The sequence below is a fragment of the Carassius carassius genome, chromosome 39, assembly GCF_963082965.1.
Source record: "Carassius carassius chromosome 39, fCarCar2.1, whole genome shotgun sequence".
In the NCBI taxonomy this organism is placed as follows: Eukaryota; Metazoa; Chordata; class Actinopteri; order Cypriniformes; family Cyprinidae; genus Carassius; species Carassius carassius.
Window position 1 is genome coordinate 5,321,863 of NC_081793.1, and position 13,073 is coordinate 5,334,935.

The 13,073-nt window shown below is 34.1% G+C and overlaps 1 protein-coding gene across 18 annotated transcripts in view; it reads right to left on the reverse strand.

The window, feature by feature from the left end:
• LOC132121271 (ankyrin-3-like) overlaps window positions 1-13,073 on the reverse strand; it is a 115,766-nt gene that overhangs the window by 28,205 nt on the left and 74,488 nt on the right. For 12 of the 18 annotated variants that reach the window (XM_059530508.1, XM_059530506.1, XM_059530515.1 and 9 more), the window contains 3 exons: window positions 9,339-9,441; window positions 7,563-7,669; window positions 4,849-5,073 (listed from right to left, as the gene is read on the reverse strand). In XM_059530508.1, coding sequence (XP_059386491.1) covers window positions 4,849-5,073; window positions 7,563-7,669; window positions 9,339-9,441 — 435 coding nt within the window. Of the gene's footprint in view, window positions 1-4,848; window positions 5,074-5,658; window positions 5,692-7,562; window positions 7,670-8,125; window positions 8,171-9,338; window positions 9,442-13,073 lie in introns of all 18 variants that reach the window. The other 6 variants (XM_059530507.1, XM_059530512.1, XM_059530502.1 and 3 more) reach the window with 2 other exon arrangements.

The following is a 13,073-nucleotide window of genomic DNA, read 5'->3' on the forward strand; positions in this document are numbered from 1 at the left end:
CTTTCTCTTTGGAGTATTACAAGTTCTTGGTGCATAAAGAAGATCTGAAAACTTGCAAAGACTAAAGTCTCAAATCCAAAGAGATATTCTTTATAAAAGTTAAGACTTAGTCCCCCTAAAACGCTTCTGTGACGAGTGGGGCGGGGCTGAGAGACGTGGGAACAGGAGTGAGGCCGGTGGAGTGATTGGAGATGAACGACACCTGTTTGACCCACCGGGCTCGAGTCCCACAGAGGAGATGGAAGGATATAAAACAGGAGCGACGACAGTGAAGGACGAGAGAGGACCAGGCCTGGACTTTTTGTGTTTTTTATTTGTGTGCAACAGTTGTCCGCGAGGGGCTGTTGCGCTGTTTTGTGTTTATTTTGATTATTAAAGTTTCATTTGATTGTCCGCCGGTTCCCACCTCCTTCTTCCCGATGAATATGAAGTTTTATCATTACAGCCTCATTTAAACACGCCCCCACATGTCTATGTGGAAAATTTGCATAATGCTGCCCAAATGTTCACACAAAGAAAGAAGGCATGGTTTCAGTAATCGCAGTAAGTGTTGAAGCAGCCATGTCAGGGAGATGCTGTGTGTTTCTAGGCAAAATCACTTTATTTGGCCTTCCGAAAGTAGATTAATTTAGGAATCTTTAAGATTACTTACAGGTTACAACAGAACAGCAACTGTTTTGTGAACCTAGGAGAGGAGGTACTTCTGAATTTGCTACGACAATCTGGCGCTTCTGAATCAGCTACTGTGAGTATGTTATTAGTTTAAGTATTTGCTATTGACTGTTCAAATTTGGAGTTTTGCGAGTCACGTGTGTGTGAGAGACAGTACTGCAAACACATATTAGTTTCATCACTGTGTCTATCGTACCTCTCTGTTCCCCTTTCAGGCTTGAACTGATGGTAAAACTAAGGACATTATTAACTGTCTACATTTATTTTGAAAGATGAAGATCGCGATTATGGAACGGGCATTATATTTCCAACGAGTGCTTGCAGTGTTCGGCCAATCACAAAGCACTGGGTCAGTTGGCCAATCAGAGCAGACTGCATTTGTTGGAAGGAGGGACTTTGTAGAAAACTACTTATTTCAAACATTATATATAAATAATATATTCTTATTTCACAGTGTCATTAATATTATTTATGGCAAGATTGATGCAAGTTTCTTTCTTTTTTTGCATATCCCATTGGCAGGTTCTACTTTAGGAAACTCTTGCTATGCTTTGTATTTAATTGAGAATTTTGCTTGTTTTAAGATGGGTTTTTTCTGCAGTTTGGGCCAATGACTAATCAAAATTTTTTGAACGAAACTATTAAAAATGAAATGCGACCTGTTCTGGCCAGTATTTTATCAGCCCTATTCTAATGTGGAGTGATTAAATCAAATAGCTCATGTTACACAATGGATGAAAACAGTTACATCGGACAAACATGGAATAATGGAAGAAAACATTTATGTGTAGACAGAGAAGGTACCATGGAAAATATGATGCCTGAAGGCCCCAGACTCAGACTGACTAGAACTGTGAATCAAACAGGGCACATTAGACACTAAATGGCCTAATCCAAATACATATAATCAGTTCAATAATATTCATAGAGTGACCCTTCCCTTAAATAAATACTGATACCTTCTCTACAACTAAAAGGTCAAATGAGACTCTCTTTTAGCATAAAAATGGCATCCATGACTGCAGACACTCATGCTCGTCAAGCACTGCATAACCAGCCCAAACAGCCAGTATGAGTTACTTTCAGTTATATGTACTGAAAGCTAAAAGGAAAAGGTGTAGATGAACGTAAAGAAGGAGACAAAGGAAAACATCAGCTATGGCGTCAATAAATGTAGTAGTTGAAATCAACATGAAGTGCTGTGACTTCACTAAGCACACACTCCTACCCAGAAAATTTTGTTCCTCGTGGCCCGAGCTGCAGGATTCGGCTAATGTAGCTCTCGCCCTCGCTAAGAGGGGGGAGTTTTCGAGGTAGATGGAGTTTACTGAATTATTTCCACGCAGCATTTAGAGGAACAAAAAGGAGGAACAACTCATCATTCCTGCAGGATGGGAGACCAGGCCTGGAGTTTTAATGATTTAGTGAGCTCTTTCTCACCCTGTTCCAAGTACAGAGGCTTGTTCCAAAACCTAGTGAGCTTTCTTGCATCTACTATGCATCAACAATGACACGAGTAAGTTATTTGGAACACTCACAGACAACAACTCGTACACAAATAGCGCACAGGAGACTTGACTAACAACTGATTTCAGCAGGGTTTGCCATTAGCCTGCTGCAAATTTAATAAATGTAAATTTAATAAACAGAAAACACAAATAATGGGTAAAACAGTACTTTCTAATTAGTTTAGACTGTTTTTATTGATCCTTTTAGTACTGAATGAATTTTCTCTAGCTTTGTCCAATGTATTCAGAGATTGCATTCTTAAAGAAGGAGGACAGATCTCAGCAATCTCAGAAGGCAGCAATCTTTAAAAATTTTTATTTTTTGCACTACAGACAAAAAACTAGGGGTGACCCCAAATAGTCGACGATTCGATGCTTCGATTCGAGGAGCCTGATTCGACTACCAATCTCCCAGTCGAATATTCGCGGGGTGTTATGATTATGGCATTTTGACTGTGAGCGCTCAAATGTCTGATTTCACATAGAACTTGCGGTTTTCTCACAATAAGTTAATATACAGCATATTATGATAAAGCCATGAATAATAATCTGGAACGAAAGAAGCTTTAAATTAATATTTTAAAGTTTGTGAATAAATCCAACCACCCCTATAGATTTGTTTCACTTTCTATAATCCGTGAGCGACAGAGGAGCATCTTGGCGGCAGGGATTTAAAACTTTACCAAGACTCAAACTGACACATGCAGAGACTGGATTTTCTCGAATAGGTAGGGTTCAAGTGATTTCAAAGCATTTCATCCGGTGTATATATATCATGGATATATTATTTACCTGATATAAGATGCATTTGGTTTTGAGTCAAGCGCTTCATTGTAGTACTACGGTGATATCTCTTCAGTGCACAGCACGAGCAGGTCAAACAACAAAGCAAAATATTAATAACTATGACTGAGACTGTCACACACATACCATTGTAATGAGAACACCATTATAATAAAACGCTGTGAATGTTAAGAGTTTAGCTGCCATGTTTCTGCACAATGTTCCGTGAAGAACGCGTCCACAAAAGGAGTTCGAATTCAGAGCCCCGCAGATATGTTCATGTGCATTCGGGCTCTTTTTGCAGATAGCCTATAAGTCCTAATATTAACGTTATGTTGTATAAATAACGAAGCGTATTCTATATGAAATTATGAGTTTAATCCCATTGATTAAAAACTTGCTATCAAATGCTCACTTTACTGGTCATCTTCAGCGTGCGCAGCTCAAAACAGAAATGCAGAACATTAATAACTACTGTCATATAGGCTAACTTTATAATGAGAGCACTATTGTAAAAATTGTTAATTGTTATGGTTTCGCCGACGTTAAGTGTTAACTATCTTTAAATAAAAACATAATTTACCCCGTTTGTATCTGCGAGGCATTTGTTACACATTTTCCCTGTGTGTTAACATCAGTAATTATGGCTGTCGAATGTCTGACTTGACTCAATGTATTTTGCCCCGCCCCCAAAGATATGATTCGACTATCAGTCGAATATCAGCAAGATTCGAAAATTCCGATTCGACTATGAAAATCCTTAGTCGGGGACACCCCTACAAAAAACATTTTATTTTACTTTATTTTAATTATACTTTTTTAACATTGTTAATTTTATAATTTTCATTCCAAAACATGTCTTCTTTCAGACTAATGCAAAGAAAAACACAATAAAATTCACATTTAAGTGTTTGTTATAGTACACTTTATCTATTGCATCTTTAGAATTAAACTACTCAAAAAAAAAAAAAATTCATGCATTGCGCCAGAAATCTCCACTTCAGCAGCACTACCATACACCAAACGTTACAGTTTTAGTCCAATATTCTTATACATTTAACATTTTATTTAAAAAAATATATGAATGAAATGTATATTGAAAGTATTTTCTGATTTATAGAGTGGGGAAAAAAATCCAAAATCCTCTCTGTAAAAATCCTTAAATATGTCAACAAAATTAAACAACAGTTGTGAACCTGGGGTTATCCAATGTATGGAAATTAATGACTAAATTAGAAAATGAATATTTTGCATATTACATTTTTTTTTTATTCAAAACAACTTTCTTAAAGGTATAGGTCACCCAAAAATTTAAATTGAAAAAAAAAAAAAAAAATGTTGTCATCATTTATTTACCCTCAAGCTGTTCCAAACCTTTATGAGTTTGTGTTTCTTCTGCTGAACACAAAAATCAGACAGTTGATGGCAGCCATTGACTATCATAGTAAAAATACTATGTAAGTATGATAATATCTATTTAATAATAAATAAAAAAATATTCAATTCACCAGGGGTGCCTGGCCTTAAAATTTTGTCTATGCAGGCAGCTCACTAAACTGTAGAACAAAGCCGATATGTGTCACTTTAAAACACTTGTTACTAAAATGGTGGAGCTCTTTCAGCAGTCCTCAAGGTATTTACTAGGGAACTTTGACGACCTGCAGGATCCCATTGTAGGAAAGAGTTAAGGAAAGTGTAAAGTCAAGGTACTGTACTTCGCTGAGTCAGTGTCACGTTCCAGGCACGGGCACGATAACAATTGTGGGCAAAGCCGCCCTTTGTCGCTGCTGAAACACTTCACCGACACACACTACCAAACACAGATGGTTTTAATGTAAATAATAAGAAAAAGCTAGAGTGAAATGGGCGTGAAGGTGAAACCTACCCCAGAAACTGAGCCCCTGCTGGGCCCACCTCCACCAGCCGGCTCGCCAGCCCCTCTCCCTCCACCATGGGCGGCAGGGACGCCAGCTTGTGTCTCTTGACCAGACGGCAAGTGATACGTGTTGGCGCAGTGCACTTGCGGGGTGGGATGATGATGCGCATACCATTGTGGCGACTTCCTCGCATGGAACCGCCGCGGGCATCCACCATGAAGCTCACCAAAAACCTGCGGGAGGAAAATGATCCAATAAGAGACGATAAAGAGTGATTCAGCATCTTACAGGCTCTCAGAAATGAGTTGTCCCATGCTGTGATAAAAACCCACTCACAAACAAATTTCAGAGAGAAAATCAGAGAAGAAGAAGTGATCTGGGAACATCCCATGCACCTGGTGAGAAGTTAGTGAGCTAGAGAATATTGTTTGGGTGTCGGTTACAATTAGTTCACAGGAAAGGATCAGAATTCAAATACACTGTTAAGGTGTCACAATGTAAATATTTTATTATTAAGATCTATCTTCAGCAGTTTGTATTTGTATTGCTCAAACACTCATTGCTACTGAAACCATGATATTTTCTATTTTAAAATTTTAGTATACAGTACATTTTAATAAAATGAATTAAAAAACAATAAACGACAATGATATACATGTGTACAGTAGTTCTTATGGATTGTTTGATAGAATTGATAGATTAAATAGTGATCTATACTGATTTATCGGCCTGGGCTGCGTTTCTCTTGAAGTTGAGATAAGAACAGCAAAAACACAAACACAGGGAGGAAAAACTGTGATCACATGATCAACCATCACCTGATGTCGTACTGAAGGAGTGAGGGAGAAAGGCTGCAAAGACATAAATGTGGAAATATGGAAAAAAAAAGATCAAACGAACTGTACTAATGAATTTTTTTTGTCTCTATTATAATACATTGAAGAGAAGGAATGAATCTGGTAAAAAAAGAAAAGAAAAGAAAAGACAACTGAGTTCCAAAGTTCCATTTAAACCTGTTTCCAAAATTCAGAGAACTGTGTATTTTATTAGACAAGTACATTTTGATTCTGGTTATTGAATCAATTCCACACATTTTAATGTGATCTTAAATCATTGAAATTCAAGAATATTCAATTTGACTCAATAATTCAATAACTCAATTTGACACTTATGTGCTGTTATCACAAAAAGCCACCTCCCATACAGTGTGAGAATAATAAATTGAGTTCTCTTTCGCATCTTCCTCTGCTTGAATGGACAAATACCCACAAAATTGTCAAAATACCATCGTGAGCACAGTTGATTTTGTCTTAAGTGAATGTAAACACTTGAGAAAGAAAAGGCATGTGTCATAGGTCTTAAAGTGACAGCAGCCTAATATTCCTGCTGCTTTCAAAAGGCCACTTTTTGGAAAGGTTTGCTCAGGCTTGTAAACACCTTTGAACTAGCACTGGTCTGTGGCGATTACATAATTCTGTTTAGTCAATCGAAAACACTAGAGAGCTGTTTTACTGTAGAAACTGAAGTTGTCATTCTACAGTACAGACCAAAAGTTTGGAAACATTACTATTTTTAATGTTTTTGAAAGAAGTTTCTTCTGCTCATCAAGCCTGCATTTATTTGATCAAAAATACAGTAATATTGTGAAATATTATTACAACTTAAAATATTAGTTTTCTATTTGAATACACTTTAAAAAAATAATTTATTCCTGTGATGCAAAGCTGAATTTTCAGCATCATTACTCCAGCCTTCAGTGTCACATGTAACATCCAGTCTATCACATGATCATTTAGAAATCATTCTAATATTCTGATTTATTATGAGTGTTGGAAACAGTTCTGCTGTCTAATATATTTGATGAATAAAAGGTTAAAAAGAACTGCATTTATTCAAAATAAAAAAAAAATTCTAATAATATATTTTCTTTACTATCACTTTTTATCAATTTAACACATCCTTGCTGAATAAAAGTATTGATTTTATTTAAAAATAGAAAGAAAGAAAAAATTACTGACCCCAAATTACTGACCAGTAGTGTATATTGTTATTACAAAATATTTATATTTTAAAAACATAGCTTTTTTTTTATTATTCATCAAAGTATCCTAAAAAAGTATCACATGTTCTGAAAAAATATTAAGCAGCAGAACTGTTTCCAACTTTGATAATGAATCATCATATTAGAATAATTTCTAAAGGATCATGTGATAATGATCCTAAAAATTCAGCTTTGTATCACAGAAATAAATGATAATTTAAAGTATAATACATTTAAAAACAATTATTTTAAATTGTAATAATATATCACAATATTACATTTTTCTGTATTTTTCATCAAATAAATGCAGGCTTGATGAGCAGAAGAAACTTCTTTCAAAAACATTAAAAATAGTAATGTTTCCAAACTTTTGGTCTGTACTGTACATGAAACCAAAATTGACACTTTTTCATATTTAATTTTATAAAACTGTTTGCTTTAAAGCAATCTATTGTATAAATGGCTATATAAATAAGCATAATTTAAATGGTCTTTAAATTTGAATTTAGCTGGTGCAAACATTTCCACATCCCTATGGTCAGATGCTTCAAACTTCTTTTTACCCCTAAGCAAAGAACCAAAAGCAACCTTGTATTATCAGGGCCTTCATACTTCTGTTTAATGGTTCATTCAAATCACTAACCCTAAGTATAAGAATAGTAATGGTAGTGTTGGCTTTACCCTGAATGGATGGGGCTGGAGACCAGGTTCACATTGTCCAGAGTGTCCGGCGTCCAGCTATAACGTCTCATTGAGTCTACGTTGTAATCTTTTGATAAAGCCAGGTGCTGAAACACAAAACAAGCTTGTTCAGAACTCAACCTACTACTCATATTTCCATTCACTGCGGTTCTGTGGTGAACCACAGTAAACGGTCTGTGCTTTCACAGTCCTCTCATATGAGACTGAGACTCTGCTCTCTGCAACTAACAGCTCAACCACACAATTATCCTCTCGTCTTGTAGTTGATAAGGACAGTCACAATCAACAAAACAACATGCAGGAGAATTATTTATAGAAGGTGGAAGATAATGAAGGAAAACCCCTGATGCAAGACCAAAACAACCGAAACAATGTGAAAAGCTAAGCTATAAAAAATTCAACAGATAGAGAAAGAAAAGAATCTGGCCCGAAGAGCCGAACATAAAAGAACAGCAAATGAATCTTGTGGAGCAAAGCTCACGTTTGCTTGCATTGGGTTGTGGATTGTGAAACAATGCAGAATTCCTCAATGCATTTTATACCTTATAATGAGTCTCAACAAGGTTAGGGATTTCTCTACAGACCCCCTGAAGCGTTTGAAGAGAAGAGACAGATTCTGAATAACTACAAATGCGCTGATCAACAGTGATAGGCAAAATGACTTCAAGATCCTTAACAATAAAGTGGATTTTTTTTTCACCCTTGTCAAATCTTTTACTGTGTGAATACAATTACAGTGCTGTAATAAAATAATTGATTTAATTGAATTTAAATAAAAGGCCACCTGAGTGCACTTCAAGTACACATTTCTTACTATACTTTTAAAAAGTGCATTTGGTTACACTACTTAATGCCTTTATGTATAATTCATTATAAATGTAGTTTTAATGTATCAATTATGCCTTGTAATACACCTTGTAATCCATCTCATGAATAATTGTAACCACAGTTAATACATTATAACACTTATCAATCCATTGTTACACTATGCATTTAAAATGTATGACAAGATATAATGTATTACAATGCGCATTATGAATAATTATAATGCATTATCCCCTTCAATTCACCCTTTATAATGCATTATACTGTACATAAAGGCTTAGGTAAAGTGTTACCATTTCGATGTGTTGACTAACATACTAAAGTAACATGGAAAGTACTGGATTATAATTTCAACTGAAATGTCCTTGACATTTTTATTTGATATTCTATTTTAATATATTTTAAATATACTAAATTGCAACTTCATTATGACAAATGTGTAATTACAAATATATTTAAATACATGACATAAAATAGAAATGACATATGTCACAATTATCTTTTATATGCCACAATTATATTTTAGTTACTATAAATACTTGTCAGTACATTTAGCAATATATTTCGCATACAATTAAAGTAATTATGAAATTACATATAAAGATGTGCTTAAGTGTCCATACATATTACAATCAGTTCACACTTTCAGAAAGTATATTCTTTTAAAGTGCATTTATGTATAACACTATTCTAATCTTTTGCTCTATACAAAGATATTGAATAATTACTGTAGTCACATTTCATGGTATTATGGTACTTCACTACCACTGGTACTCGTTTTGTTAGTACAGAACTTGTATTTCTTTGTTGAAATAAGTATCTAGTTTAGCGTAAGGGATGCTGAGCGTGATTTGAAATCCGCATGATATAAAAGACTCAACAGAAAGCAATAAATCAAAATCTAAATACTCAAGGAGAAACAGGGCGTACCGTGTCTTTATTTGGTGCCAGGATCTCTTCGATCATCATGCTGTCACGGGTGAAGGAGCTTCGGTTGAGTGTATTGGACCTATCCGAACTGAAGGAGCGCAGGCTGTTGGCATTTACATTAATACCATACAGTGCAGGGGAGTGACGGTGAATAACACACAAACACACACACACACACAAAAGAAAACAAAAACACTCATTATTGCATGCAACTTCCAGGGAAATTGATGCACAATAGCCAAAACAAAGATCAAACCCACAAAACATTTGTAGTGGTGTGATGGGTTAGACATTGAGAGAAAACAGGAGAATAGATGTCTAGAGAATAATTAACAGATGTGCAGCATCTTAAATATGTTGGTGAATATTTATAATGACTGAATGAATGAGACACAAATGTGTGCCAGACTGATTTTAAAAATATGCAATTGGTCCTTTGTTAAACCCTACTTTAAAATGTTTCAGACCAATCCAACTCCTACTAAGTAGTAACACATTATTAGACAAACTTTTGCTCTTGTATAAAGTAAATCTAAGAAGGATCTGTGTGTTTGGATAGTTTAAAATAGAGATTTACAGAAATTAACCAAAAATACCACATTTTATTGCCGGAGGACTTATAATAGTTGGAGAAAATAAACATGGTACTTCTTTACTCTACTCTTTACTTCTACACTCCTAAATAAACAGGCAGAATATAAAAATAAAGGGTAATGATCACAAATAAATATGCAACAACACCGAAATACATCCAAAATCAGACAATACTGATAAACGAAAAGATTATAAAGTTATGCAGCTTGGCAATTCATTCCAGCATATTTCAATCCATCGCTTTTTTCCCTGCTTTTTGAGCACATTTGACTCTACAATTCATATGGGGCTGTTTAAGAGTAACTGTAAATAGTGTTTGTGAGTAACAGTAAATAATGGAGCGGAGCTAGCAAATGGACAATTATATAAAATGAAATAAAACTGCACCGAAGCTAAAATAGATCTGGAAGTTGTTTATGGTATCTTGACTTTAGCTTTCATTTCTATTTGCAGTAAGGCCAGGTGCATTAATGCAAACTGAGCTAACATGCGCGTGCTATTTCCAACGGCTGTGCCCAATCAGAAAAAAATATGACGCGGGTTCTCAGTTCACATTGCCTAGCTGCCAAAGGAGAATCTGTTTCATGTTTAAATGGATGAAATTTGATTTAGCTGATGAGGCTCTTCATGCATCCCTGGAAGCTACATTAAGAAACTATTTGGAAGAGTGACTGGAGTCGAGGGGAACAAACTGAAATGTTTACAGTAATCAATAAAAACTTGACAAATCAGGTTCACACACCAAACTGTCAACACAAACCTAAAATTGAAATGAAACCATAGTCCACAGACAGCAAGAATGTGTATTATTCATCAAATGAAAAACGATGTACAAAGCACAGTACACGACAATGATCCATGGGTTTAGAATGACTCGAGATAAGGGATAGGAAGCATCATGCCCTCTTACCTGACTTTAGGACTATGGAATGGAAGAGGAAGAACAGAGGAAATTGAAGGCAACAAATCAGAAATGCAGTGGTTGAATGAGAGAGACTCTCATGTATGGGGCTGCATTGTGCTGTACTTTCACACATAATAATTAACTTTTTTTTTTTTACCCTTTAATCCATTAGGGTGTGATATTTGGCACATGTAGAGAAAGGGAAACAGACAGGATTCCCTAAACACTAAAGTGTGTATCATATAGTCTGCCTACATCTCAATTCTCTGTATGACAGCTGAACAGCACTACATTTGTGCCTGAACATTCAACCTTTATGATCATACAGTTATGTTTATGGTGCTGCTACATTTGTAAATCCTTGCAAAATTCCAGGTCCCGTGCCTGAATCCCATGACTCCCATGACACAAGTACACACACAGTGCTGTATCTCATTTCACATCCAAAGAGAATGTTTCTTAAAGGAACAGACACAAAGAATGTCCAGTTTATTCCACAAAGCATGTATACAATAAAAAACTAAAATATTACTATATATACAGTACAGACCAAAAGTTTGGAAACATTACTATTTTTAATGTTTTTGAAAGAAGTTTCTTCTGCTCATCAAGCCTGCATTTATTTGATCAAAAATACAGAAAAAACAGTAATATTGTGATATATTATTACAATTTAAAATAATTGTTTTTAAATTTATTATACTTTAAATTATCATTTATTTCTGTGATACAAAGCTGAATTTTTAGGATCATTATCACATGATCCTTTAGAAATTATTTCTAATATGATGATTCATTATCAAAGTTGGAAACAGTTCTGCTGCTTAATATTTTTTCAGAACATGTGATACTTTTTTAGGATACTTTGATGAATAAAAAGTTAAAAAAAAAAAAAAAAAAAAAAGAAGCTATGTTTTTAAAATATAAATATTTTGTAATAACAATATACACTACTGGTCAGTAATTTGGGGTCAGTAGTTTTTTTTTCTTTCTTTTTTTTTTAAATAAAATCAATACTTTTATTCAGCAAGGATGTGTTAAAATGATAAAAAGTGATAGTAAAGAAAATATATATTATTAGAATATATATTATTATTTATTTTGAATAAATGCAGTTCTTTTTAACCTTTTATTCATCAAATATATTAGACAGCAGAACTGTTTCCAACACTCATAATAAATCAGAATATTAGAATGATTTCTAAATGATCATGTGATAGACTGGATGTTACATGTGACACTGAAGGCTGGAGTAATGATGCTGAAAATTCAGCTTTGCATCACAGGAATAAATTATTTTTTTAAAGTATATTCAAATAGAAAATTTTTGATCAAATAAATGCAGGCTTGATGAGCAGAAGAAACTTCTTTCAAAAACATTAAAAATAGTAATGTTTCCAAACTTTTGGTCTGTACTTTATATATATATATATATATATATATATATATATATATATATATATATATATATATATATATATATATATATATATATGTATATATATATATATATATATATATATATATGTATATATATATATATATATATATATATATATATATACATACACACATATTTGGAAAAATATAAAGAAAATGATTAAAATATATATTAACATTTTGATTAATCAATGCCCATGATTAATTAATTATGAGCATTTAAAATATCCAGTACTGCATGATGCTGATAAATAAAAAATAATTACAGATATCTTTCGAAAAACAATATGATGAATCCTAAAAAAAAATTGTAAGACCCCTTTAAAGAATAAGCCAAAAAGAGAATCACATGGCAACATATTACAACCAAACCAAGCATTTCTAGCACATGATTCTCATTTTCACTGAGACATAGTTTACTTTTAAAAGATAAAATGTGCTTTTCCACCAAAAATGTGAAGTCATTCGATAAAAAAGCGTCCTAACAGTGTCAAATGCTGAGGGCTGTTATTGAACATGATTGTAATTTCCTGGTACAGTAATTTCCTACAGTAGTTTGAAATCTCACTCAACCCTTTCGATTATTGAATGCTGTCAAACTTCTGTTTGTTGGAGGGAAAATCCCCTGAAGCGAATTACATGTAGGTTAAACATTAGCTACGGCCTTCTCAATCAACAGCACAAGGTACTGAATCAAAAGATGACAGCAGGCGGCCAACAAGCAATGTAAATAAAGAGTGTACAGTACAGCCTCTAGATAAGACAGGAATCAGGAACTAAAGCTGGGTGCCGCGGCC